Source organism: Hypanus sabinus, chromosome 3 (genome assembly GCF_030144855.1).
Source record: "Hypanus sabinus isolate sHypSab1 chromosome 3, sHypSab1.hap1, whole genome shotgun sequence".
In the NCBI taxonomy this organism is placed as follows: Eukaryota; Metazoa; Chordata; class Chondrichthyes; order Myliobatiformes; family Dasyatidae; genus Hypanus; species Hypanus sabinus.
The window spans coordinates 132,305,720-132,329,741 of record NC_082708.1 but is presented as its reverse complement, the minus strand read 5'-3'; the positions used below and the strand labels follow the sequence as shown (position 1 = coordinate 132,329,741).

The following is a 24,022-nucleotide window of genomic DNA, read 5'->3' as shown; positions in this document are numbered from 1 at the left end:
TGACTGGCTGCATCACTACCTGGTATGGGAACTGTACTTCCTTCTATTGTGGGTCCCTCCAGAGAGTGGTGCGGACAGCTCAGCGCATCTGTAGTTGTGAACTTCCCATGATTCAGGACAGTTACAAAGACAGGTGTGTAAAAAAAGGCCCAAAGGCAAAATAAAGAGCTCTAAAAGTTGTGGGAACACCAGAAATAGAATGAGAGTAGTTATATACACAAATAGCTGGAGGAACTCAGCATAGGTAACTTCTATGGAAAAGAGTCTAGTCAACGTTTACACTACTGATTCTGATGGAAGTTCAAATTAATGATCTTCAGTAAAGTTATCATAACCTTTAGTGCCTTTCTTTGATTTGATTTGAGAGCATTTAAATTGTTAAATCTAGTTCCCATGAGATGAACTGTGAGTGGTCCATATAGTACTAGATGGTTGGATGAAATTGATTTCTTAAAGGTTCTACATTTGTATAACAAGTAGTATAAAGTTACTGTTACTATACCTGTAAATAAAACACTCCTTTGGCTTGAGCATACATCATTAAAAAGCTGTAGTCCAAGTTCTGTTTTGTTCTCCACCTGAAAGCATAAATAGTCAAATATAAATAACAGAAAATTTTAAGGCTTCACATTTGAAGAGGATTTTATACTGGGAAACTGAAATATATTTAGAAGACTATTGTAGCAATATCTTAGAAACATGAGTGGGCAGATACTGTAATCTGGAGCAATGAAATGGTGTAGGAACTCAGTGGGTCAGGTACATCTATGGAGATACAGGCACGTTTGACTTGATGGCTCCTTTTAAAGGGTCTCAATCTTCCCGTTTCCCATAAGATAGCAGCGTGTTCGATCACAGCGGATTTTACAAGGTCAACAAAGGATGATATTATCCTTTGAAAATGTGTTTTTTATTATCGCGAGAGCCTGCTAGACATTTAGAGCTTGATGTACTGCAGGTTGCTCGTTGGCGGAGGAACTGAAGGAACTGGACGGTGCAGATTGTGTAGCGCTCTGCGGCAGAGAGGCTTAGGAGGAGTCAGTGGGCAAAGGAGGCTTGCTGTCTAATAGCGACTGACCGCCTTAGTCGCCTTTCTTGCGATCGCAAGACCCACTTGGACACTGTTAATGTGGGATGCTGCAAGTTCAGTTCAGGGATATATTGGCGGGTGGTGGGGGAGTGGCGTGGCTTCAGTTGCAGCGAGGACCAGGCCTCGAGCCTCAGTGTCGCCTGTTGACAGCCACCAGGAGAGAGGCATCGAAGCCGGTACGCTCCACCCAGGGTGGTGTGGTGTGGTGTGGCAACAAGCTGGAGGCGGTGCTGCCCCCCACCTCCCTAGCATTCTTGGCAGGAGACAAGCTGTATTGTTTTCAACTGCAACATTCATGGACTCCGTATAAGGAATATATTTTCTTCCGTGGCTATATTTTACCGATAGCTTACATGTGCTTGCTCTCTGCATGTGCTATGTATGCTGTGTGTTGTGTATGACTATTGGTACTTTGATTTGCATCTTGGCCCCAGAGCAACGCTGTCTTGTTTGGCCATATTCATGGTTATTCATGCATGGCTGAATAACACAAACTTGAATTGAATTGAAATATCTCTCTTCCTCCACAGATGCTGCTTGACCCAGTAAGTTCCACCAGCAATTTGCATTTTTTTTTGTAAATAGCAACACAGTTTTGCTTTTGCATCATCAATCATCTTGAGTAACTGGTGCTTTGTACACTCCACTCAAGCCCATAGAGAGTCTAACCAGAGTTGCGGAATATTGCAATGATGTTTCCGTAATGCAATTCAAATGGAGTACTGGTCGACAGGGTATGCAGACTGATGTTGTGTGGCAGCCTTTGGAATTGTGGAAAAGGGCTCTACTGACTCTTTTACAAAGTGAGATGTTGGGGCATTCCTGGCGCCCAATGGAATTCAAGACTTTTTCATAATGGTAAGTAATACCTATGCAGACTTGTCACAAGATCTATTCCCACAACAGTGAACCTCAGATGAAACCATAAATAGAAAATTATTTGCATATACATGATGGGTGTGCAAGATGAGGCAAGGTAACATGTTGTAGTAAATATGATATTGAAAATTAAAAATAGAGCTGCAGATAATAGAAATATCCAGCAGCACAGAAACATTACAGACATAATGTGTCACTTGTTCTGAATGTTAACTTGTAAAGAGTACACGTTGCCTTTTCTATCATTGCATGCTGATTTTATAGAAATGCATGGCACAGTCTGATCCCATAAATTGTTCAGTCATTCAAAGCAAAGTTATTTTTGAAATACGTCACCCTATACTACCCTGGGATTTGGTTTCTTGCAGCACTCACAGTAGAATAAAGGAAATACAGTAGAGTCAATGAGAAAAAAAACACAAAGATGGATAAACAACCAATGTGCAAAAAAGCAAACGGTGCTAATACAAGAAAAAATAATAATAAATAAGTAATAAATAACATTGAAAAACATGATATGCAGTTTCCTTGAAAGTGAGTCCATAGGTTGTGGAATCAGTTTAGAGCTCAGGTGAGTAAAGTTATTCACACTGGTTCAGAAGCCTGGTGGCTGAAGGGTAACAACTGTTCCTGAACCTGCTGGTGTGGGACCTAAAGCTCCTGTATCTCCTTCCCAATGGCAGCACTGAGAAGAGAGCATGGCCTGGTTGGTGGGGTCCTTGATGATGGATGCTGCTTTAACCAAATAACATACAACCATATAACAATTACAGCACGGAAACAGGCCATCTTGGCCCTTCTAGTCCATGCTGAATGCTTAATCTCACCTAATCCCACTGGCCTGCACTCAGCTCATAACTCTCCATGCCTTTCCTGTCCATATACCTATCCAATTTTGCTTTAAATGACAATACCGAACCTGGCTCTACCACTTCTACTGGAAGCTCATTCCACACAGCTACCACTCTGAGTAAAGAAAGTCCCCTTCATGTTATCCTTAAACTTTTGCCCCCCCAAGTCTCAATTCATGTCCTCTTGTTTGAATCTCCCCTACTCTCAATGGAAAAAGCCTATCCACGTCAACTCTATCTATCCTCCTCAATTTTAAATACCTCTATCAAGTCACTTCCTCGACCTTCTATGCTGCAAAGAATAAAGACCTAATTTGTTCAATCTTTCCCTGTAACATAGGTGCTGAAACCCAGGTAACATTCTGGTAAATCTTCTCTGTACTCTCCCTATTTTGTTGACATCTTTCCTATAATTCGGTGACCAGAACTGTACACAATACTCCAAATTCAGCCTTACCAATGCCTTGTACAATTTTAACATTACATCCCAACTCCTATACTCAATGCTCTGATTTATAAAGGCCAACATAACAAAACCTTTCTTCACCACCCTATCCACATGAAATTCCACCTTCAAGGAACTGTGCACCATTAGCACTCTGTTCTACTGCATTCTTCAATGCCCTAGCATTTACCATGTATATCCTATTTGGATTATTCCTATCAAAATGTAGCACCTTTCACTTATCAGCATTAAACTCCATCTGCCATCGCTCAGTCCATGTCAGGAATGGGGACTGGATTGGACCCAAGTGCAGGATGCAGACACTGAAGTACTAGGGGTAGGACAGGATGGGGATGCCATGGCATGTGAGGGGTAAGGCAGGTGGGGCTGGATCCCAAAGGTCAAGCCAGGCAGGAGGGTCCCAGAGTTCGGACGAGGCAGGCAGGCAGGCAGGAGGGAGGGAGGGTCCCAGAGTTCGGACGAGACAGGCAGGCAGGAGGGTCCCAGAGTACAGACGAGGCAGGCAGGAGGGAGGGAGGGTCCCAGAGTTCGGACGAGGCAGGCAGGCAGGAGGGTCCCAGAGTACAGACGAGGCAGGCAGACAGGAGGGTCCCACATGGCGGGCCGCATGGATCCTGGGCAGGGCCGCCTCCCAGGCGGAAACTCAGAGGCTTGGGCCAGTCGCAGACACCTGGGCAGCTGCAGGGCACAACCCTTAGGGAGCAATAGGTGGAAGGGGCAGAACCCCCTCCAGGCAGCAGCAGTCCAGCCAGATCTGCCCAATGGAGGCAACGGGTAGGAAGGGGCAGAACCACCACCGGGCAGCGGCAGTCGGACCGAACCTGCCTGAAGGAGGCAAGGGATCAGAAGGAAGCTGGGTCCAGGGTGAACAGCAGGACTACTGTGATACACAGGTAATTTGGGAAAGGCAACCGACAGCGTGGCAGCACAAGCAAGGAGAATAAGGCAGAACAGCAGGACCAGCACACAGGAGAGAAGCAGGGAAACAGGATAGAGCATATACAGAACAGACCAGCAACCAGGGCAGAACAGGATTCAGAGCCAGCAGTCCAGGTACAGAGCAGGACAACACCACCACTAGGCTCAGTCCCTGAGCCCCTTATAAACACCTGCCCCCTAATAGGCAACAGGTGTACCTCCTTAAGCCAAGATGATCCAATGGCTCCATGTGACAGGAGGGCTAGCTGCAAGGACTGGAGTCCGGAGTCCGCGGACCAGAGCAAGACCCAGAAGGTGGGCTCCGAACCGGACCCTAACAGCCCACTCTTCTAACTGGCCTAAATCTCTCTGCAAACTTTGAAAACCGACTTCGTTATCCACAACGCCACCTACCTTAGTATCATCTGCATACTTACTCATCCAATCTACCACCCCATCATCCAGATCATTATTGTATATGAAAACAACATTGGATCCAGTACAGATCCCTGAGGCACATCACTAGTCACCGGCCTCCAACCTGACAGTTATCCACCACTACTCTCTGGCATCTCCCATCCAGCCACTGTTGAATCCATTTTACTACTTCAATATTAATACCTAACGATTGAACCTTCCTAACTAACCTTCCATGCGGAACCTTGTCAAAGGACTTACTGAAGTCCATATAGACAACATCCACTGCTTTACCCTCATCAATTTTCCTCGTAACCTCTTCAAAATATTCAATAAGATTTGTCAAACATGACCTTCCATGCACAAATCCATCTTGACCATTCCTAATCAAACCCTGTCTATCCAGATAATTATATATACCATCTCGAAGAATGCTTTCCATTAATTTACCCACCACTGACGTCAAACTGACAGGCCTATAATTGCTATGTTTACTCTTAGAACCCTTTTTAAACAATGGAACCACATGAGTAATACGCTAATCCTCTGGCACTATCTCCGTTTCTAATGACATTTGAAATATTTCTGTCAGAGCCCCTGTTTTTTCTACACTAATCTCCCTCAAGATCCTAGGGAATATCCCGTCAGGATCCGGAGATTTATCCACTTTTATATTCCTTAAAAGCACCAGTACTTCCTCCTCTTTAATCGACATATTTCCATAACTTCTCTACTTGTTTCCCTTACCTTACACAATTCAATATCCTTCTCCTTAGTGAATACTGAAGAAATGAAATTCTTCAAAATCTCCCCCATCTCTTTCAGCTCCACACATAGCTGTCCACTCTGATTCTCTAAGGGACGAATTTTATCCTTCACTATCCTTTTGCTATTAATATAACTGTAGAAACCCTTCAGATTTATTTTCATCTTACTTGCCAAAGCAACTTTGTGTCTTCTTTTAGCTTTTCTAATTCTTTCTTAAGATTCTTACATTCTTTATATTTCTTGAGCACCTCATTTACTCCATGCTGCCTATATTTATTGTAGATATCTCTCTTTTTCCTAACCAAGTTTCCAATATCTCACCAACACATACCTCTGACACCTGACCTATTTCATTCCCTAACAGGAGATCCAACACTGCCCCTTCTCTATTTGGTACCTCAATGTACTGCTGCAAAAAACTATCCTGCACACATTTTACAAACTCCAAACCATCAATCCCTTTTACAGTATTCCTTGCCAGTCTATGTGTGGAAAGTTAAAATCTCCCACAATCACAACCCTGCGCTTACTACAAATATCTGCTATCTCCTTGCAAATTTGCTCCTCTGATTCTTGTCCCCATTAGGTGGTCTATATTACACCCCTATAAGTGTTACTACACCTTTCCCATTCCTTAATTCAACCCAAATAGACTCCCTAGACGAGCCCTCTAATCGCACCTGAAGCAACGAAATCCAGGAATATTTAGTTGCCAATCACACCCCTCCTGCAACCATGTTTCACTAATAGCTACAATAACATATTTCCCGGTATCAGTCCATGCTCTAAGCTCATCCACCTTTCTTACAATTGCTCCTAGCATTAAAATAAATGCATTTAGGAAATTCTCTACCTCTTCCTCTCTGTTTATCTCTAACAGTACAAAGAACTTTACTGTCTTCTTTTTCTTCCTTTTCCCATACATCTGTTCCTACACTCTGGTTCCCCTCCCCCCTCATATCTAGTTTAAATCCACTGAAGCCTCTCTAGCAAACCTACCTGCAAGAATATTTGTCCCCCTTCAATTCAGATGTAAACTGTCCTGCCGGAGCAGGTCCCACCTTCACTGGAAAACTGCCCAATTATCTATAAATCTGAAGCCCTCCCTCCTGCACCATATCTTCAGCCATATGTTGATCTGCATTATCTTACTATTTCCAAACCCACCTGCACGTGGCACTGGTAGCAACTCTGAGATTGCTATCCTGGAGGATTGCTTTCTTGTGGCAGAAGTGCTCAATGATGGGGGGTGGTGGGGTGGGCTTTTCCTGTGATGGGCTGGCTATGTCAACTACTTTTTGTAGGTTTTTCCATTCACTGGCAATGATGGTTTTACAAGAATTAACTCAACAATAATATTCATTTAGGCACAGGGAGAATCTGTCTTTACTGGCAAGTATCTTTATGTCTGAACTAATAAGCATGTGAATTCACACAACTGAATACCTGTGTGCACACCTGCTAGGTTTCCCTGACCTCCATGAACAGTCAAGGAATAGAAAAGGTAATACCTAGGGGAAATAGTCTATGCTGGCCAGGTGTTCCTTGAGGTCCAGATATGATCTCCACAAGTCCGACATGTGGTCCTTCGCATTGCGATGGTTCATCTCCAGAGAGTTGTCACTGCCTGTACTCCCAAACTCCTCTATTCTCATTCTTTTCCTTATCTGATCAATCTATGACGTTTCACTTTGTTGGTTCGTGATCATCTGACTGACCTGTGTCACCTTCTCATTGGATGTGGCCCAGGTTACAAGTAGTATTACTTTATGGCTCTCCCTTCAGCCTTCTTCCTTAGTCAATTTCTAATTCAGACTGGTTCAAATCAGTTTAACCAAGTCAGCCAAACACTGGGCCCAGATGACCAGATCACAAGCTGCTCCTTCTGCAAACAAATAGTTTCTTATCATAGAGTGGTCTTAGGTTTAGCAGATCATTAGCTGAAAATCCTTGTGCCCATTTGCAACTGCTCTGAATAAACTACCCCAGAGCAAGAATCAGTTTACCAAATAGCACACAAAATGGCCACCTCCATTCCCGTCACCCTATGGCAAGAACAAAAAGTTTTTGTTCTGTCTGTTTCCACTGCCCTTGCCTCATACCTGTTCAATGATTTGTAGATTGCAGTTGTTTCTGGACATAAGTGTTTCAGTATGGATGCAACCAGTCAAGATTTTCTCCACTCTGCATCTATAGAAGTTTGTCAAAGTTTTAGATGGCATGCTGAATCTATGCAGCCTTCAAAGAAAGTAGAAGTGCTGTCATACATTCTTGGTAATGGCACTTACGTGCTGGTCGAAGGACAGATCCTCTGAAATGACAATGCCAGGGAGTTTAAAGTACTGACCTTCTTCACCTCTGAGGACCGGCTCTTGAACCTCTGTTTCTTCCTCCTGTAGTCAACCAGATTTTCAACCTCCCTCCTATATGCCAATTCATCACCACCTTTGATTTGGCATTCTGGTTGCTTCAGATTTGTAAACCCCTTTTTCCATATTTGCAATTAGAAATATTTAAGTTAATGGAGCAGCAGAATCACCTATTTCAGTTCAATCTTCTAAAACAAATCACAAAGTCCGATCTCATCAGGGCGAAGTTCATAACTGAGCTGAGCCCAAGAGACTTTTCAATACCCAACCCTATCCCAACATGTCTTGTTGGGCTCAGGTCAACTATCTCATCTCAAGCATCATCTTGGCCTTGAAATAGTTACACTTCTCTGTTCACACACAACAGTCTCTAGAGTTTACAGAAAATGGGGCAAGAAACAAAAACACCCAGTGAGTGGCAGTTCTGTGGGTGAAAATGCCTGGTTGATGAGAGAGGTCAGAAGAGAATGGCCAGCTGACAGGAGGGTGTTAGTAACGCAAGTAACCTGTGTTACAATGGTGGTAGAACATCTCTGAACACATAACACATCAAACCTTGAAGTGGATGGGCTACAGTAGCAGAAGAGCATGACCATAAACTCAGTAGCCACTTGACTAGCTACAGCCTTTTACTCTGCTCTCTCCTCTATGGGCAAGGCAGTTCTGAATCCAAATCTGCAATGCACCATGGAGCTCATGCATCTCTGTTTTCTGAATCAACTTACCATGAGGGAACTTATCAAGTGTCTTACTAAAGTCCGTGTAGAAAACGTCACTGCCTTTTCCTCATCAAGCTCCTTTGTCACCTCAAAATAAAAGTTTGACCAAGTTAGTAAGGCTTGGCCTGACCTACACAAAGCCTTGCTGACTGTTGCTAAGCAAACAATGTTAACCATATAACCATATAACAATCACAGCACGGAAACAGGCCATCTCGGCCCTCCTAGTCCGTGCCGAACTCTTAATCTCACCTAGTCACACCTACCCGCACTCAGCCCATAACCCTCCACTCCTTTCCTGTCCATATACCTATCCAATTTTACCTTAAATGACACAACTGAACTGGCCTCTACTACTTCTACAGGAAGCTCATTCCACACAGATATCACTCTCTGAGTAAAGAAATACCCCCTCGTGTTTCCCTTAAACTTTTGCCCCCTAACTCTCAAATCATGTCCTCTCGTTTGAATCTCCCCTACTCTCAATGGAAACAGCCTATTCACGTCAACTCTATCTATCCCTCTCAAAATTTTAAATACCTCGATCAAATCCCCCCTCAACCTTCTACGCTCCAGTGAATAGAGACCTAACTTGTTCAACCTTTCTCTGTAACTGAAGTGCTGAAACCCAGGTAACATCCTAGTAAATCGTCTCTGCACTCTCTCTAATTTATTGATATCTTTCCTATAATTCGGTGACCAGAACTGTACACAATATTCCAAATTTGGCCTTAACAATGCCTTGTACAATTTCAACATTACATCCCAACTTCTGTACTCAATGCTCTGATTTATAAAGGCCAACGTTCCAAAAGCCTTCTTCACCACCCTATCTACATGAGACTCCACCTTCAGGGAACTATGCACTGTTATTCCTAGATCTCTCTGTTCCTCTGCATTCCTCAATGCCCTACCATTTACCCTGTATTTTCTATTTGGATTATTCTTGCCAAAATGTAGAACCTCACACTTCTCAGCATTAAACTCCATCTGCCAACGTTCAGCCCATTCTTCTAACCGGCATAAATCTCCCTGCAAGCTTTGAAAACCCACCTCATTATCCACAACACCTCCTACCTTAGTATCATCGGCATACTTACTAATCCAATTTACCACCCCATCATCCAGATCATTTATGTATATTACAAACAACATTGGGCCCAAAACAGATCCCTGAGGCACCCCGCTAGTCACCGGCCTCCATCCCGATAAACAATTATCCACCACTACTCTCTGGCATCTCCCATCTAGCCACTGTTGAATCCATTTTATTACTCCAGCATTAATACCTAATGACTGAACCTTCTTAACTAACCTTCCATATGGCACTTTGTCAAAGGCTTTGCTGAAGTCCATATAGACTACATCCACTGTCTTACCCTCGTCAACATTCCTCATAACTTCTTCAAAAAATTCAATAAGGTTTGTCAAACATGACCTTCCACGCACAAATCCATGCTGGCTACTCCTAATCAGATCCTGTCTATCCAGATAATTATAAATACTATCACTAAGAATACCTTCCATTAATTTACCCACCACTGATGTCAAACTGACAGGTCTATAATTGCTAGGCTTACTTCTAGAACCCTTTTTAAACAATGGAACCACATGAGCAATACGCCAATCCTCCGGCACAATCCCCGTTTCTAATGACATCTGAAAGATCTCCGTCAGAGCTCCTGCTATCTCTACACAAACTTCCCTCAAGGTCCTGGGGAATATCCTGTCAGGACCAGGAGATTTATCCAATTTTAAATTTCTTAAAAGCGCCAGTACTTCCACCTCTTTAATTGTCATAGGTTCCATAACTTCCTTACTTGTTTCCCACAGCTTACACAATTCAATATCCTTCTCCTTAGTGAATACCAAAGAGAAGAAATCGTTCAAAATCTCTCCCATCTCCCTCGGCTCCACACATAGCTGACCACCCTGATTCTCTAAGGGACCAATTTTATCCCTCAATATCCTTTTGCTTTTAATATAACTGTAGAAACCTTTCGGATTTACTTTCACCTTATTTGCCAAACCAACCTCGTATCTTTTTTTAGCTTTTCAAATCTCTTTCTTAAGATTCCTTTTACATTCTTTATATTCCTCGAGCAATTCCTTTACTCCATGCTGCCTATATCTATTGTAGACATCCCTCTTTTTCCGAACCAAGTTTCTAATATCCCTTGAAAACCATGGTGCTTTCAAACCTTTAACCTTTCCTTTCAACCTAACAGGAACATAAAGATTCTGTACCCTCATAATTTCACCCTTAAATGACCTCCATTTCTCTATTACATCCTTCCCATAAAACAACTTGACCCAATCCACTCTCTCTAAATCCCTTCGCATCTCCTCAAAGTTAGCCTTTCTCCAATCAAGAATCTCAACTCTAGGTCCAGTCCTGTCCTTCTCCATAATTATATTGAAGCTAATGCTATTGTGATCACTGGACCTGAAGTGCTCCCCAACACATACATCTGTCAGCTGACCTATCACATTCCCTAACAGGAGATCCAACACTGCCCCATCTCTGGTCGGTACTTCTATGTATAGTGAAAATATCTTGAGAAGTATCAAAGACATCAAAGGACTCACAATTGGAGGCCATAATATAATAACGTTAGATATGCTGATGACATCATACTAATAGCTGACTCAGAAACAAAACTTCAAGAACGACTGGTTGTTTTATAACTTCACAACATTAAACTGAAGGAAGAGATGGGAGTCCAAAATGTGAATCTAACTTCATCTTTTATTTTAAGAACGCTTAATCAAACAATATACTTACAAGGTTACTCAAATATCGGTGGAATATTAAATACACAACATTCCTCCCTGTTTACCTATAAACTCCAACGCAATACAGAATGCATCTCAACTACATTATACAACTCCTATATACAGATGCCCACAGCACAGTAAATATTAAATGGTCCCATTCAGCCCTAAAGATTTAATTGCTGTGGAGGATTTCTTATTCCTGTGGGATAATGACTTATCCGACAAGGGGAATCTTTCTGCTTGGCAGGTGAGACTTGTGTCCGTGAAAACAGTCTCAGTTGTGGGGCTTCCTCCATTCTGAGAATCAGGAGGTGGTTCAGGCTGTGGTAGCTACCTTTCCCTTCCTCCTTTTTCTTCTTCTTAGTTTGTGCATCTTGATCTAGGTAAAGCACATTTAGTTCACTGGAGTATTAATCCTTCCATTGGTCCCTTTATGATCCGATCTCTCCTTTTGCTTTCCTTTCTCATCTACCTGACATGTTCTTGGTATGTATCCTAATATGTTGTATTTTCTGCAAGTTTCGCCTTTAAATCTGCATTGGTCTGGAGTTTGTGAGCCCCTGCTGCAACGGTAACACAATGTGTTCAGCCACACACATTTCTGTTTAGATGTTGTAATTTTGTATATGCTACTTGCATCCCCATCTGTAAGTCAATTCAGATTCAGATTCAGTTTATTGTCATTCAGAAACCACAAATGCAATGCAGTTAAAAAATGAGACAACGTTCCCCCAGAATGATATCACAAAATCATATGACAAAACAGACTACACCAGAAAATCCACATAACATTTGGCAATCCCCAATCCAGAGTCTGGAGAGGCTGCTGTGTATTAATATCACGCTACAAAACAAGACCAAAAACGAAAGCTGCAAGACCTGCACAAAACCACATAGTTACAACAGTGCAAGCAATAGCATAATTGATTTAAAAAAAAACCATGGGCACAGTAAAAATAGTCCAAAAATGTTAAAAGACTATAAGTTCGAAAGAAACCACCACACAGATTCCACAAGCCCTCAGGGTCCCCGATTGACTCGTCATCCCACACCGGCTGCAGAAGGGAATGCCCCCGCTATGGACTTCCATGGCACCGTCCAACTTAGACTCGCAGATGCAGCACACAGTGAAAGCAACCTGACCGCAGCGGACTCCGAGTCCATCAAGCCTCCGACCATCCCCTCCAGCACAGCTTCTCCGAGCACCATCCTCTGCCGAGTGTATTAAGACGCCCCCACTGACAGCCATCGGCAACATGACCCCGAGGACTGGGGGCCTGTTCTTCTCAGCAGAGACCCGGAATTGCGTCTCTGTCTGCTGCTTCCATCCATACAGTGATTTCAATGGCTCTTTTAAATGTGAGCTCCGCTTCAGTTGGGAGCCATTTTTCAAAGCTTTCTTTTAAGATTCTACAAGCAAAACAATCTCTCAGTACATCATTAAAAACATTACTGCACTGACAATGCTCTGGATATCTATTCAATTCAGCCACGTATGCTGAAATGGACTCACAGTCTTTTTAATTGCACTAAAGCATTCTGCAATAAACAATGGCTTTGGTTCTAAGTGTTCCTGCATTACTTTCACAATATCAGCCAAGCTCATTTCTGCTGGTTTGATTGGAGCAGTAAAACTTCAAAGTAAACTGAATGCCTTTAAACTCAAGGCACTCAGCAAAACTGATGCATCTTTTGCATTGACTATTTCATTTGCCTCACTTAGCTTAGCATACATGAGTCAGTTATCTTTTGTGGAATCAAACATGCTAATCTTTCCGATGTTGCCAGCCATTTCTGCGCATTTTTATAATTATTATCACCTGGTACTCACTCTTTATGAAACTGTGAAATTTTTCATTTTCTGAACTTTAAAAAAAATTTGACTGTATCTCCCCTTCCAAAGAACATGTACTGCACTGTGTTTTTTCACTCGCCATTCCTCGCTTTTTTTTAGTTTGAATATCTAGCTGCACTTCAACAGGTCAATACCTGTTTCAGGTTTGATTCAAGAATACCTTGACACCAATGTTATGTTTTGTATCTTCAAAACATTAAGCTAATTCAAGGGAAGGCACAGGAGACTGAAATGTCTTTTACTTTAAGCAATACGCACACATACCACGTGGTAACGAAATGATATGTGCAATTCATGCATTTTTGCGTATAACCCATAATGAATTATATAAACAACAAAAAATGTTTAATCGAATAATATATTTACAACATTACTCAATTATTACTGAAATATTAAATACACAACAGACTTGCCTTTTCAAGTGTACATGAATTAGTATCCTCTCCAGGAGCATCCCTACCAATGATGTGACTTGTTCAAACTCCATTCTTGAATGAATTGTGTCCCTTTGTGGTTATGGTTAGATGTACCACATTTCAGATTCAGAGTTATCATACGTACATTGAAAAATACAATGAAATATGTGTTTTTGCATTAACAACTAACACACTCAGGGATGTGCAGGTCACCAGCATAGCATGCCCATAAGGAGGTACTTAATGAGGTGTCCACTGAGTCAGGTTTCTGCTGTCTCACCTTGTTCACAATCAAGTTCCAATTTATAGATTGTAAACAAAGTAGACAGTGGAACCCTAATTGGATGAGGACTAACCAATCAGGTGGGACAGATGATGGGGATATAAATACCACTGGACTAGACATGCCCAGACATCATCCCTGATGAAGGTGGCAAAGTTTGCCATCGAAACGTCAGTTAAAATTGATAGCTGTACCCAGCTGGAAGCCCGAGAAGAGTTTATTCATCATATGTGCTGGGAAAGCACTATCCCTTTTCAGAGCTAGAAAGGGTCTGCAAGTTAGGATTGAGGGGAAAAAAATGCCTTCACTCAGAAGATTATGAATCTTTGGAATTCAGAATCAGAATCAGGTTTATCGTCACTGACATATTTCGTGAAGTTTGTTATTTTGTTGTAGCTGTACAGTAGAAAACAAAAAATTTAATTTACAATTAAAATAAATAAATAAATAAATAAATAGCGCGAAAGATAAACACTGAGGTAGTGCTCATGGTTTCATGAACTACAGAAATCAAATGGCAGAGAGAAGAAGTTGTTCGTAAAGCATTGAGTGTGTGTCTTTAGGCTCTTGTACCTCTTCCCTGATAGCAGTAATAAGAAGAGTGCGTATCCTGGGTGATGAGAGTCCGTAATGATGGATGCCGCCTTTTCAAGATGTCCTCGATTACAAGGAAGGAGGGTTGTGTCTGTGATTGAACTGGCTGAGTCAACAACCCTTTGCTGCTTCAGAGTCAAAATCAGAATCAGATTTAATATCACTGGCATATGTTGTGAAATGTGTTGTTTACAACAGTGGTATATTGAACTACATAAGAAAAAAAAGTATAAATTACAATAAGAACCATAGAACATTACAGCACAGAAACAGGCCTTTTGGCCCTTCTTGGCTGTGCCAAACCATTTTTCTGCCTTGTCCCACTGACCTGCACCTGGGCCATATCCCTCCAAAGCCTCCTTATCTATATACCTGTCCAAGATTTTCTTAAATGTCAAAAGTGAGCCCACATTCACCACTTCATCTGGCAGCTCATTCCACACTCCCACCACTCTCTGCATGAAGAAGACCTCCCAATGTTCCCTTTAAACTTTTCCTCCTTCACCCTTAACCCATGTCCTCTGGTTTTTTTCTCCCCTAGCCTCAGTGGAAAAAGTCTGCTTGCATTCACTCTATCTATACCCGTCATAATTTTATATACCTCTATCAAATCACTCCTCATTCTCCTATGCTCCAGGGAATAAAATCCTAACCTATTCAACCTTTCTCTGTAACTCAGTTTCTCAAGTCCTGGCAACATCCTTGTAATCCTTGGGATTGGAGCAGGGGGCAGGTATTCAAGTTTCTGGATCATTGGGACCTCTTCTGGGGCAGGCGTGACCTGTTCAAGAAGGAAGGGTTACACTTGAATCCTGAGGGGACCAATATCCTAGCGGGGAGGTTTGCTAGGGCTACAGGGCAGACTTTAAACTAGTAAGATGGGCGGGCGGTAATCAAGTTGAGGAAACCATGGGAGAGGAGGTTAGTTCACCAGTAGAGCAAATAAACAGACAGTGTGTAAGGGAGGAAAGGCAGGTGATGGGGAAGGGATGCGCTCAGCCCGAAGATGTAGGGGGGAAGAAAGAAAAGGATAATAAATTGGAATGCATTGTTAAGGATGAAAAGAGAGGAGGGGGTGGAGAGTATCTTAAATATATCTATTTTAATGCTAGGAGCATTGTAAGAAAGGTGGATGAGCTTAAAGCGTGGATTGATACCTGGAATTATGATGTTGTAGCTATTAGTGAAACATGGTTGCAGGAAGGGTGTGATTGGCAACTAAATATTCCTGGATTTAGTTGCTTCAGGAGTGATAGAGTAGGAGGGGCCAGAGGAGGAGGTGTTGCATTGCTTGTCAGAGAAAATCTTATGGCGGTGCTTTGGAAGGATAGATTAGAGAGCTCCTCTAGGGAGACTATTTGGGTGGAATTGAGGAATGGGAAGGGTGTAGTAACACTGATAGGAAGAGCAAATGTGTAAGGAGATAGCAGATATTTGTAGTAAACACAAGGTGGTGATTGTGGGAGATTTTAATTTTCCACACGTAGACTGGGAAGCTCATTCTGTAAAAGGGCTGAATGGTTTAGAGTTTGTGAAATGTGTGCAGGATAGTTTTTTGCAACAATACATAGAAGCACCGACTAGAGATGGGGCAGTGTTGGATCTCCTGTTAGGGAATGCGATAGGTCAGCTGACAGATGTATGTGTTGGGGAGCACTTCGGGTCCAGTGATCACAATAGCATTAGCTTCAATATAATTATGGAGAAGGACAGGACTGGACCTAGAGTTGAGATTCTTGATTGGAGAAAGGCTAACTTTGAGGAGATGTGAAGGGATTTAGAGAGAGTGGATTGGGTCAAGTTGTTTTATGGGAAGGATGTAATAGAGAAATGGAGGTCATTTAAGGGTGAAATTATGAGGGTACAGAATCTTTATGTTCCTGTTAGGTTGAAAGGAAAGGTTAAAGGTTTGAAAGCACCATGGTTTTCAAGGGATATTAGAAACTTGGTTCGGAAAAAGAGGGATGTCTACAATAGATATAGGCAGCATGGAGTAAAGGAATTGCTCGAGGAATATAAAGAATGTAAAAGGAATCTTAAGAAAGAGATTAGAAAAGCTAAAAGAAGATACGAGGTTGGTTTGGCAAATAAGGTGAAAGTAAATCCGAAAGGATTCTACAGTTATATTAAAAGCAAGAGGAAAGTGAGGGATAAAATTGGCCCCTTAGAGAATCAGAGTGGTCAGCTATGTGTGGAGCCGAGGGAAATGGGAGAGATTTTGAACGATTTCTTCTCCTCGGTATTCACTAAGGAGAAGGATATTGAATTGTGTAAGGTGTGGGAAACAAGTAAGGAAGTCATGGAACCTATGACGATTAAAGAGGTGGAAGTACTGGCACTTTTAAGAAATTTAAAAGTGGATAAATCTCCAGATCCTGACAGGATATTCCCCAGGACCTTGAGGGAAGTTTGTGTAGAAATAGCAGAAGCTCTGACGGAGATCTTTAAGATGTCATTAGAAATGGGAATTGTGCCGGAGGATTGGCGTATTGCTCATGTGGTTCCATTGTTTAAAAAGGGTTCTAGAAGTAAGCCTAGCAATTTTAGACCTGTCAGTTTGACATCAGTGGTTGGTAAATTAATGGAAAGTATTCTTAGAGATAGTATTAATAATTATCTGGATAGACAGGATCTGATTAGGAGTAGCCAGCATGGATTTGTGCGTGGAAGGTCATGTTTGACAAACCTTATTGAATTTTTTGAAGAAATTACGAGGAATGTTGACGAGGGTAAGGCAGTGGATGTAGTCTATAAGGACTTCAGCAAAGCCTTTGACAAAGTTCCACATGGAAGGTTAGTTAAGAAGGTTCAGTCATTAGGTATTAATGCTGGAGTAATAAAATGGATTCAACAGTGGCTAGATGGGAGATGACAGAGAGTAGTGGTGGATAATTGTTTATCGGGATGGAGGCCGATGCTAGCGGGGTGCCTCAGGGATCTGTTTTGGGCCCAATGTTGTTTGTAATATACATAAATGATCTGGATGATGGGGTGGTAAATTGGATTAGTAAGTATGCCGATGATACTAAGGTAGGAGGTGTTGTGGATAATGAGGTGGGTTTTCAAAGCTTGCAGGGAGATTTATGCCGGTTAGAAGAATGGGCTGAACGTTGGAGTTTAATGCTGAGAAGTGTGAGGTTCTACATTTTGGCAGGAATAATCCAAATAGAGCATACAGGGTAAATGGTAGGGCATTGAGGAATGCAGAGGAACAGAGAGATCTAGGAATAACAGTGCATAGTTCCCTGAGGGTGGAGTCTCATGTAGATAGGGTGGTGAAGAAGGCTTTTGAATGTTGGCCTTTATAAATCAGAGGATTGAGTACAGAAGTTGGGATGTAATGTTGAAATTGTACAAGGCATTGTTAAGGCCAAATTTGGAATATTGTGTACAGTTCTGGTCACCGAATTATAGGAAAGATATCAATAAATTAGAGAGAGTGCAGAGACGATTTACTAGGATGTTACCTGGGTTTCAGCACTTAAGTTACAGAGAAAGGTTGAACAAGTTAGGTCTCTATTCATTGGAGCGTAGAAGGTTGACGGGGGATTTGATAGAGGTATTTAAAATTTTGAGAGGGATAGATAGAGTTGACGTGAATAGGCTGTTTCCATTGAGAGTAGGGGAGATTCAAACGAGAGGACATGATTTGAGAGTTAGGGGGCAAAAGTTTAAGGGAAACACGAGGGGGTATTTCTTTACTCAGAGAGTGATATCTGTGTGGAATGAGCTTCCTGTAGAAGTAGTAGAGGCCAGTTCAGTTGTGTCATTTAAGGTAAAATTGGATAGGTATATGGACAGGAAAGGAGTGGAGGGTTATGGGCTGAGTGCGGGTAGGTGGGAATAGGTGAGATTAAGAGTTCGGCATGGACTAGGAGGGCCGAGATGGCCTGTTTCCGTGCTGTGATTGTTATATGGTTATATGTTATATGTTAAACCTTCTCTGCACTCTTTCAACCTTATTAATATCCTTCCTGTAATTAGGTGACCAAAACTGCACACAAGAAATACATGTAAAAAATTAAATTAAGTAATTTGTGCAAAAAGAGCAAAACAAATAGTGAGGAAGTGTTCATGGATCGATTGTCCATTCAGAAATCTTATGGTGGTAGGGTAGAAACTGTTCCTGAAACTTTGTGTGTGTGTGTTTTCAGACTTCTGCACCTCCTCCTTGATGGTAGCAATGAGAAGACAGCATGTCCTGGGTGATGAGGGTCTTTAATGACTGATGCCATCTTTTTCAGACATTTCCTTTTGAAGTTGACCTTGATCCTGGGGAGACTAATATCCATTACGGAGCTGGCTAAGTTTACAAATTTCTGCAGCTTTATCCAATCCCGTGCAGTGGTCACTTCATACCAGATTGTGATGCAACAGGTTAGAAAGCTCTCCACAGCAGTTCTATAGAAATTTATGAGTGTCTTTTGTGACATACCAATTCTCTTCAAATTCCTATTGAAATTTAGCCACCATCGTGCCTTCTTTATAATTGCATCCATATGCTGGGCCCAGGATTGATCCTGAGAGACATTGACACCCAGGAGCTTTAAACTGTTCACCCCTTCCACTTCTGATCCTTTGATAAGCTTCATTGACTTCCCCTTCCTGATTTCCAAATTCATGTTTCAGTCTTACAGTCAAGGTTGTTGCTGCAACACCACTCAACCGGCTGACCTCTTTCACCAATCACCATCTAAAATTCTGCCAATAATTGTTACCTCATTGGCAGTTTTATAGATGGCATCTGAGCTGTGCCTAGCTTCACTGTTGTGAGCGTAGAGAGTGAAGTAGTGGGTTAAATATGCATACTTGAGGTGCACCAGTGTTGATTGTCAACGAGGAGGAAATGATACTTCTGATCTAATTGGACTGACAGTCGTCTCCCAGTGAGGAAGTCAAGGTTCCAGTTGCAGGGGGAAGTACACAGGGCCAGGTCTCAGAGCTTTTTGAATCAAACTGAAGGTATGGTTGTGTTGAATGCTGAGCTGTCATCAAAAAACAACAGCCTGATATAAACCTAGGTGATCCAAGGCCAAGTGGAGAGCCAGTGAGGTTTCATCTGCTGGAAATCTACTGTGGCAAAAGACAAATTGCAGTGGGTTCAGGTCCCTGCTTAGGTAGGAGTTGATTCTGGCCTGGAGCAACCTTGTAAACACTTCATCACAGTAGATATGAATGCAACTGGGCAATAGTTGTTGAGGCAGCTCAACCAGCTCTTCTTGGGCACTGGTATATTAAATGATATTTTTCTGCAAGTGATATGACAATTTTATAAGTAACTACTCAAATTTGACTAACAATTTAGGATTACTTCAATCTTTTTTTACAAAAATAATAGAAACAGGGATTTGGGAATCATTGAAACAGATCTCAGTGATATTTTTCTGTCATCTGTACATTTCCTTTGCTGATTAATCTAAGTAAATATTCAGAGAAGTACAGTCCCCTCCACTTTACTTCTCACAAAGCCACCCACAAATGTCATTGCATTCACCTACTCAGTCCATTATGAAGCCCCAATAATTTTTGTTTGGATAGAGACTATAAATACCAAGTACTTTGCTTCTTCAGTGATGTTCTGCAGATTTGTCAGATTGATAAATATAAGTTCACCAGTAATATTAAAGAACAGAGACCTGGGTCACAGATTAGACCATGATCTCCTGGAGTGGTGAGTCTGTGGAGGAACAAAATTATTTATTCTGTACCTTCTCAAGGGTAATTAGAGATGGACAATGACCAGGTCTCAACAAAAAAAAATGTTCCTAACCTTGAACATTTGCACTGTTACGTACCCCGTAACTGGGTCACTTACCAGCAAAGATAGGGAGGTCCGTTGAAGTCCAATGGTACTAATTTTAACAGTATTTATTGATAAAAATACACAAAAATAATATCAATGCAAACATACAGATAATATACGTCATCAATACTAAATCTAAAAGTGCGGGTATAATAATAATCAATAAGAAATAGCTCTATCGTTGTCTAGGGGGATAATGTATTGTCCGATGGAAATATAAAAGTCACTCAAGTTCATTCAAGCTGCAGCTCTTGGTTGGAGAGAGAGACGGAGGTTTAGAACTTGCCCGGTTTTCCGTTTTATGATGTCGATCCTTCGAAATGGCGTTGGTGGTGATCTCTTCCTTAGCTAAGCCGCCTTCCGTGGTAGGGCCTCAATTCCGGGGCAACGGGAAAGGAAACACGTGGGCCCTCCACCGGCTATTGCTATTAAACGCTGTCACAGAACTTCTAGCGTTTCTCCTGGTGCGTGTCAAGGGCTGTTCCCCAGACCCTCTTTTATCCTGACTCACAGGGTCTCAGATGTCAATCAGGGTGGAATGATGCCATTCCCCAACCAGCCCACGTTGCCTGAGGGCTTCCACGAAGTACAGTATTCAATATACAATTCCGTCTCCAAGAGACAATGACCTGTTCCGTGGCTTTGTATCGCTGGGGCCAGGACATTCCAAACGTCTCTCTCTCATTTCCTGGGTCTCCTGACCTGACTTAATAGTGATCTTGCGATTCTCAAAAAGGGGGGGGGGGGGGCTCAGGCGTAACAGCACATGTCTTTAAGGGATATTTAATGATGCACTTAAATATTGCATTATTATGTTCCATTTATGGGTGCTTTATATTTAAAAATCCCAGTTTGCATTTGATAAAATATCTAAGTTTAATTTAAAAGCATCACAGCATGGCAAACATTCATTAAGTATATGTTCAATTTCAAAAGCATTGCGGTGATCAATTTTGTCGAAGGCATGTATGTTGTATCAGAAGTGTACTGCAAAACAGCCTCGAAATTTCCTCAAATGTGCTATGAAGTGTAAAATGAGACTTTTTGAAGGATGATGCTTTGTTGTTTTAAGTGCCTAAATATTATTTTATTTATTTTTATTGCAAACTGTTTATAATCTGTTAGGAGCTAATTGAACCCCAGCTGCTTTGCCTTGTGTTGAATAACATTTGATATTAGTAATGGATTAATTCAGTGACACAGGTGTTTCCAGTTATTAATAACAGACATCTTCCTCTCTGAAAATAAAACAGTTGTCCCTGATGACACAGGCTTCACCCTTACACGTGCTGGGTCAGTCTATGCCAAGTCATATCTGACATCACTATTGACAAATATGAGCAAAAACATCCAATATGCTATTGCTTTGTTTGGGAAATAATTTTTCATTTATAATCTCAAGGGCATTCTTGTGACTGACACTGATCCATAACTCCATGTGCATTGGCAGAATGTGTCTCAGGTAGTCAACAACTTCTACTCAATTCTGCCATTGCTCATTCCTCTCCATGTGAATTTTAGGAGGGATCTCATGCAAGAGCACTTGGGGCATTACGGAACTCTTCCAGTTAACAATGAACAGGCATAATACTGAAGTGAAATTCAGTGATGCATTTCACCTGCAGTTTGAAAAGCTGCATTGTAGAAACTCTTGAGAGTTGAATATATATATATAAACCATTAAACTTCCTTGACCGATTTGTTTTGCAGGTCAGCTACAGGACTGCTTTGTGGATGTTCAATAAACCTCAGCTTTGTCAGCAAGTAGTTGGGCCAATATTGTGATTGGCCAGCACCAACTAAAACTAGCCTGATCCACTTTAGACTAAATAGGTGCATTATGGAGCTAGTGGATGTTCAGATTTATACAAAAAAGCATTCTGAGATGGAAGAAGACCTAACAATAGCACAGTATGGGAGAAAATGGCATCGAAGACCTTCTGATGCAGGATTGGATGTCTTAATAGAGGAATTAGAAATGGGGAAAGGTAGTATCAGCCTACGGGAGCCAGATAATGTTGGATAACTGTGCCACAAAACGGTGCTAAGAGAAGTTTAAAAACCTCACAAGGGAGATCAATATCAGCAAGTCGATCTTCAAATGACATTTACCACCACTAGTCTCAACAACTGCTCTTGTATCATTTCCCAATGACTCACTTAGCAACAAGCTCTGGTGATTAGGACCCGCATCATGTAATTGAAGCTTCAGAAGTTTATACCTTTTCATCATAAATTCATGGAGTTATACAGCACATGAGAAGTCTAATTCATCCAACATGCCCCAGATACCTATATAATCTAATCTCATTTCCTTCCTTTTCGCCTATATCCCCCTATGTCTTTCCTATCTATGCACCTGTCCAAATGCTTGTTAAGTATTGTAATTATATTTGCCTCGTCCACCACCTTTGGCAACTCATTCTTTTTATTTCCCACCGTCTGTGTGAAAATCCTTCCTCTCAGATCTCTTTTAAAACATTCCCTTAAACCAAAGGTCACTAACTTTAGACTCTTCCACCTTGAGAAAAAGACTGTGACAAACCACTCTAACTGTGCTCCTCCTAATTTCATAGATGTCTATTCAAGTTTGCTGATGATACCGTGGTGAATGCTGAATCACTGTGGTGATGAATCAGCATAAAGGAGGGAGATTGAAAATCTGGCTGAGTGGTGTCACAACAATAACCTCTCACTCAATGTCAGCAAGACCAAGTAATGGATTACAGACTTCAGGAGAAGATAACCAGAGGACCATGAGCCAGTCCTCATTGGAGGATCAGAGGTGGAGAGGGGTATCAACTTTAAACTCTGAAGTGTTATTTCTTCAAAAGACCTGTCCTAGCCCAGCACATAAGTGCAATTACGAAGAAAGTACATGAGAGCCTCTACTTGCTTAGGAGTTTGCGGAGATTCAGTGTGACATCTAAAACTTTGTGTAACTCCCTGGGTCGCCTCAGGCTCGCTCAGCTCGTTCTTGTCTAGGGGGAGCAGCCTTCGGCCCCGCCAAACTGGGTAATCAGCTGGTGTGGATGCTGTGTGATGTCCCCGCCTCGCCCAAAACCAGACAGTACACCATATGCGATTAAATGAGTACAATTTATAAAGGTTACTATAACTAAGTGATTAATAACGATACAGTATATATGTAGAGAAGGCGCCAAACTTATCAAAGTCCAAACCACTTCGTGTACAACCGTTGGAGCTCAATTACTGAAGTCTTCTGGCCACCATTCGATCCCCTCCGAACTCCTTGACTCGCAGCTCAGGACCCACCGAACTCCTCGACTCTCCAAACAGCTCAGGACCCTCCGAGTGGTCAACCAAGCACATCTAGCTTCATCCCCCCCCCCTCGGAGAATCTCCCGGCCTCGGACCCCCCTTTGGGGTCCGATCCTCGCCCAGCTTAGAGCATTGCGTCCTCTGTCTCGACCCCCTTGCGCCGATCTCCCAAAAGCCCGTCAACAAAAGCTTACAGACTCAGAAGAAAGAACATTAATCCCCGTTTGGTTTACAAAGGAATACCATTCTCGTTATCAGTAAATTAGCATTCCTGCTAGTTAACAAAAGAAAACCCTTTCCCAACAGTAACAAAGAAAAAAAAAGAAACCCCCTTTACATTTGAAAAACTTCTAGAGATATGTAGTGGAGAGTATAGTGACTGGCTGCATCACAGTCCGGAATGAAAATACCAAAGCACTTGAATGAAAAAGCCCACAAAAAGTAGTGAATACTACCCAGTCCATTACGGGTAAAGCCCTGCCCGTGGTTGAGCACGTCTACATGAAATACTGTTGCAGGAAAGCAGCATCCATC

At 41.9% G+C, this 24,022-nt stretch overlaps 1 protein-coding gene across 1 annotated transcript in view; it reads right to left on the bottom strand.

Moving 5' to 3' along the window:
• The window catches only part of LOC132390846 (alpha-1,3-mannosyl-glycoprotein 4-beta-N-acetylglucosaminyltransferase B-like), a 195,777-nt gene that overhangs the window by 63,019 nt on the left and 108,736 nt on the right, over positions 1-24,022 (bottom strand). Inside the window, exon 7 of the mRNA XM_059963386.1 lies at positions 503-578. Coding sequence (XP_059819369.1) covers positions 503-578 — 76 coding nt within the window. The remainder of the gene's footprint in view (positions 1-502; positions 579-24,022) is intronic.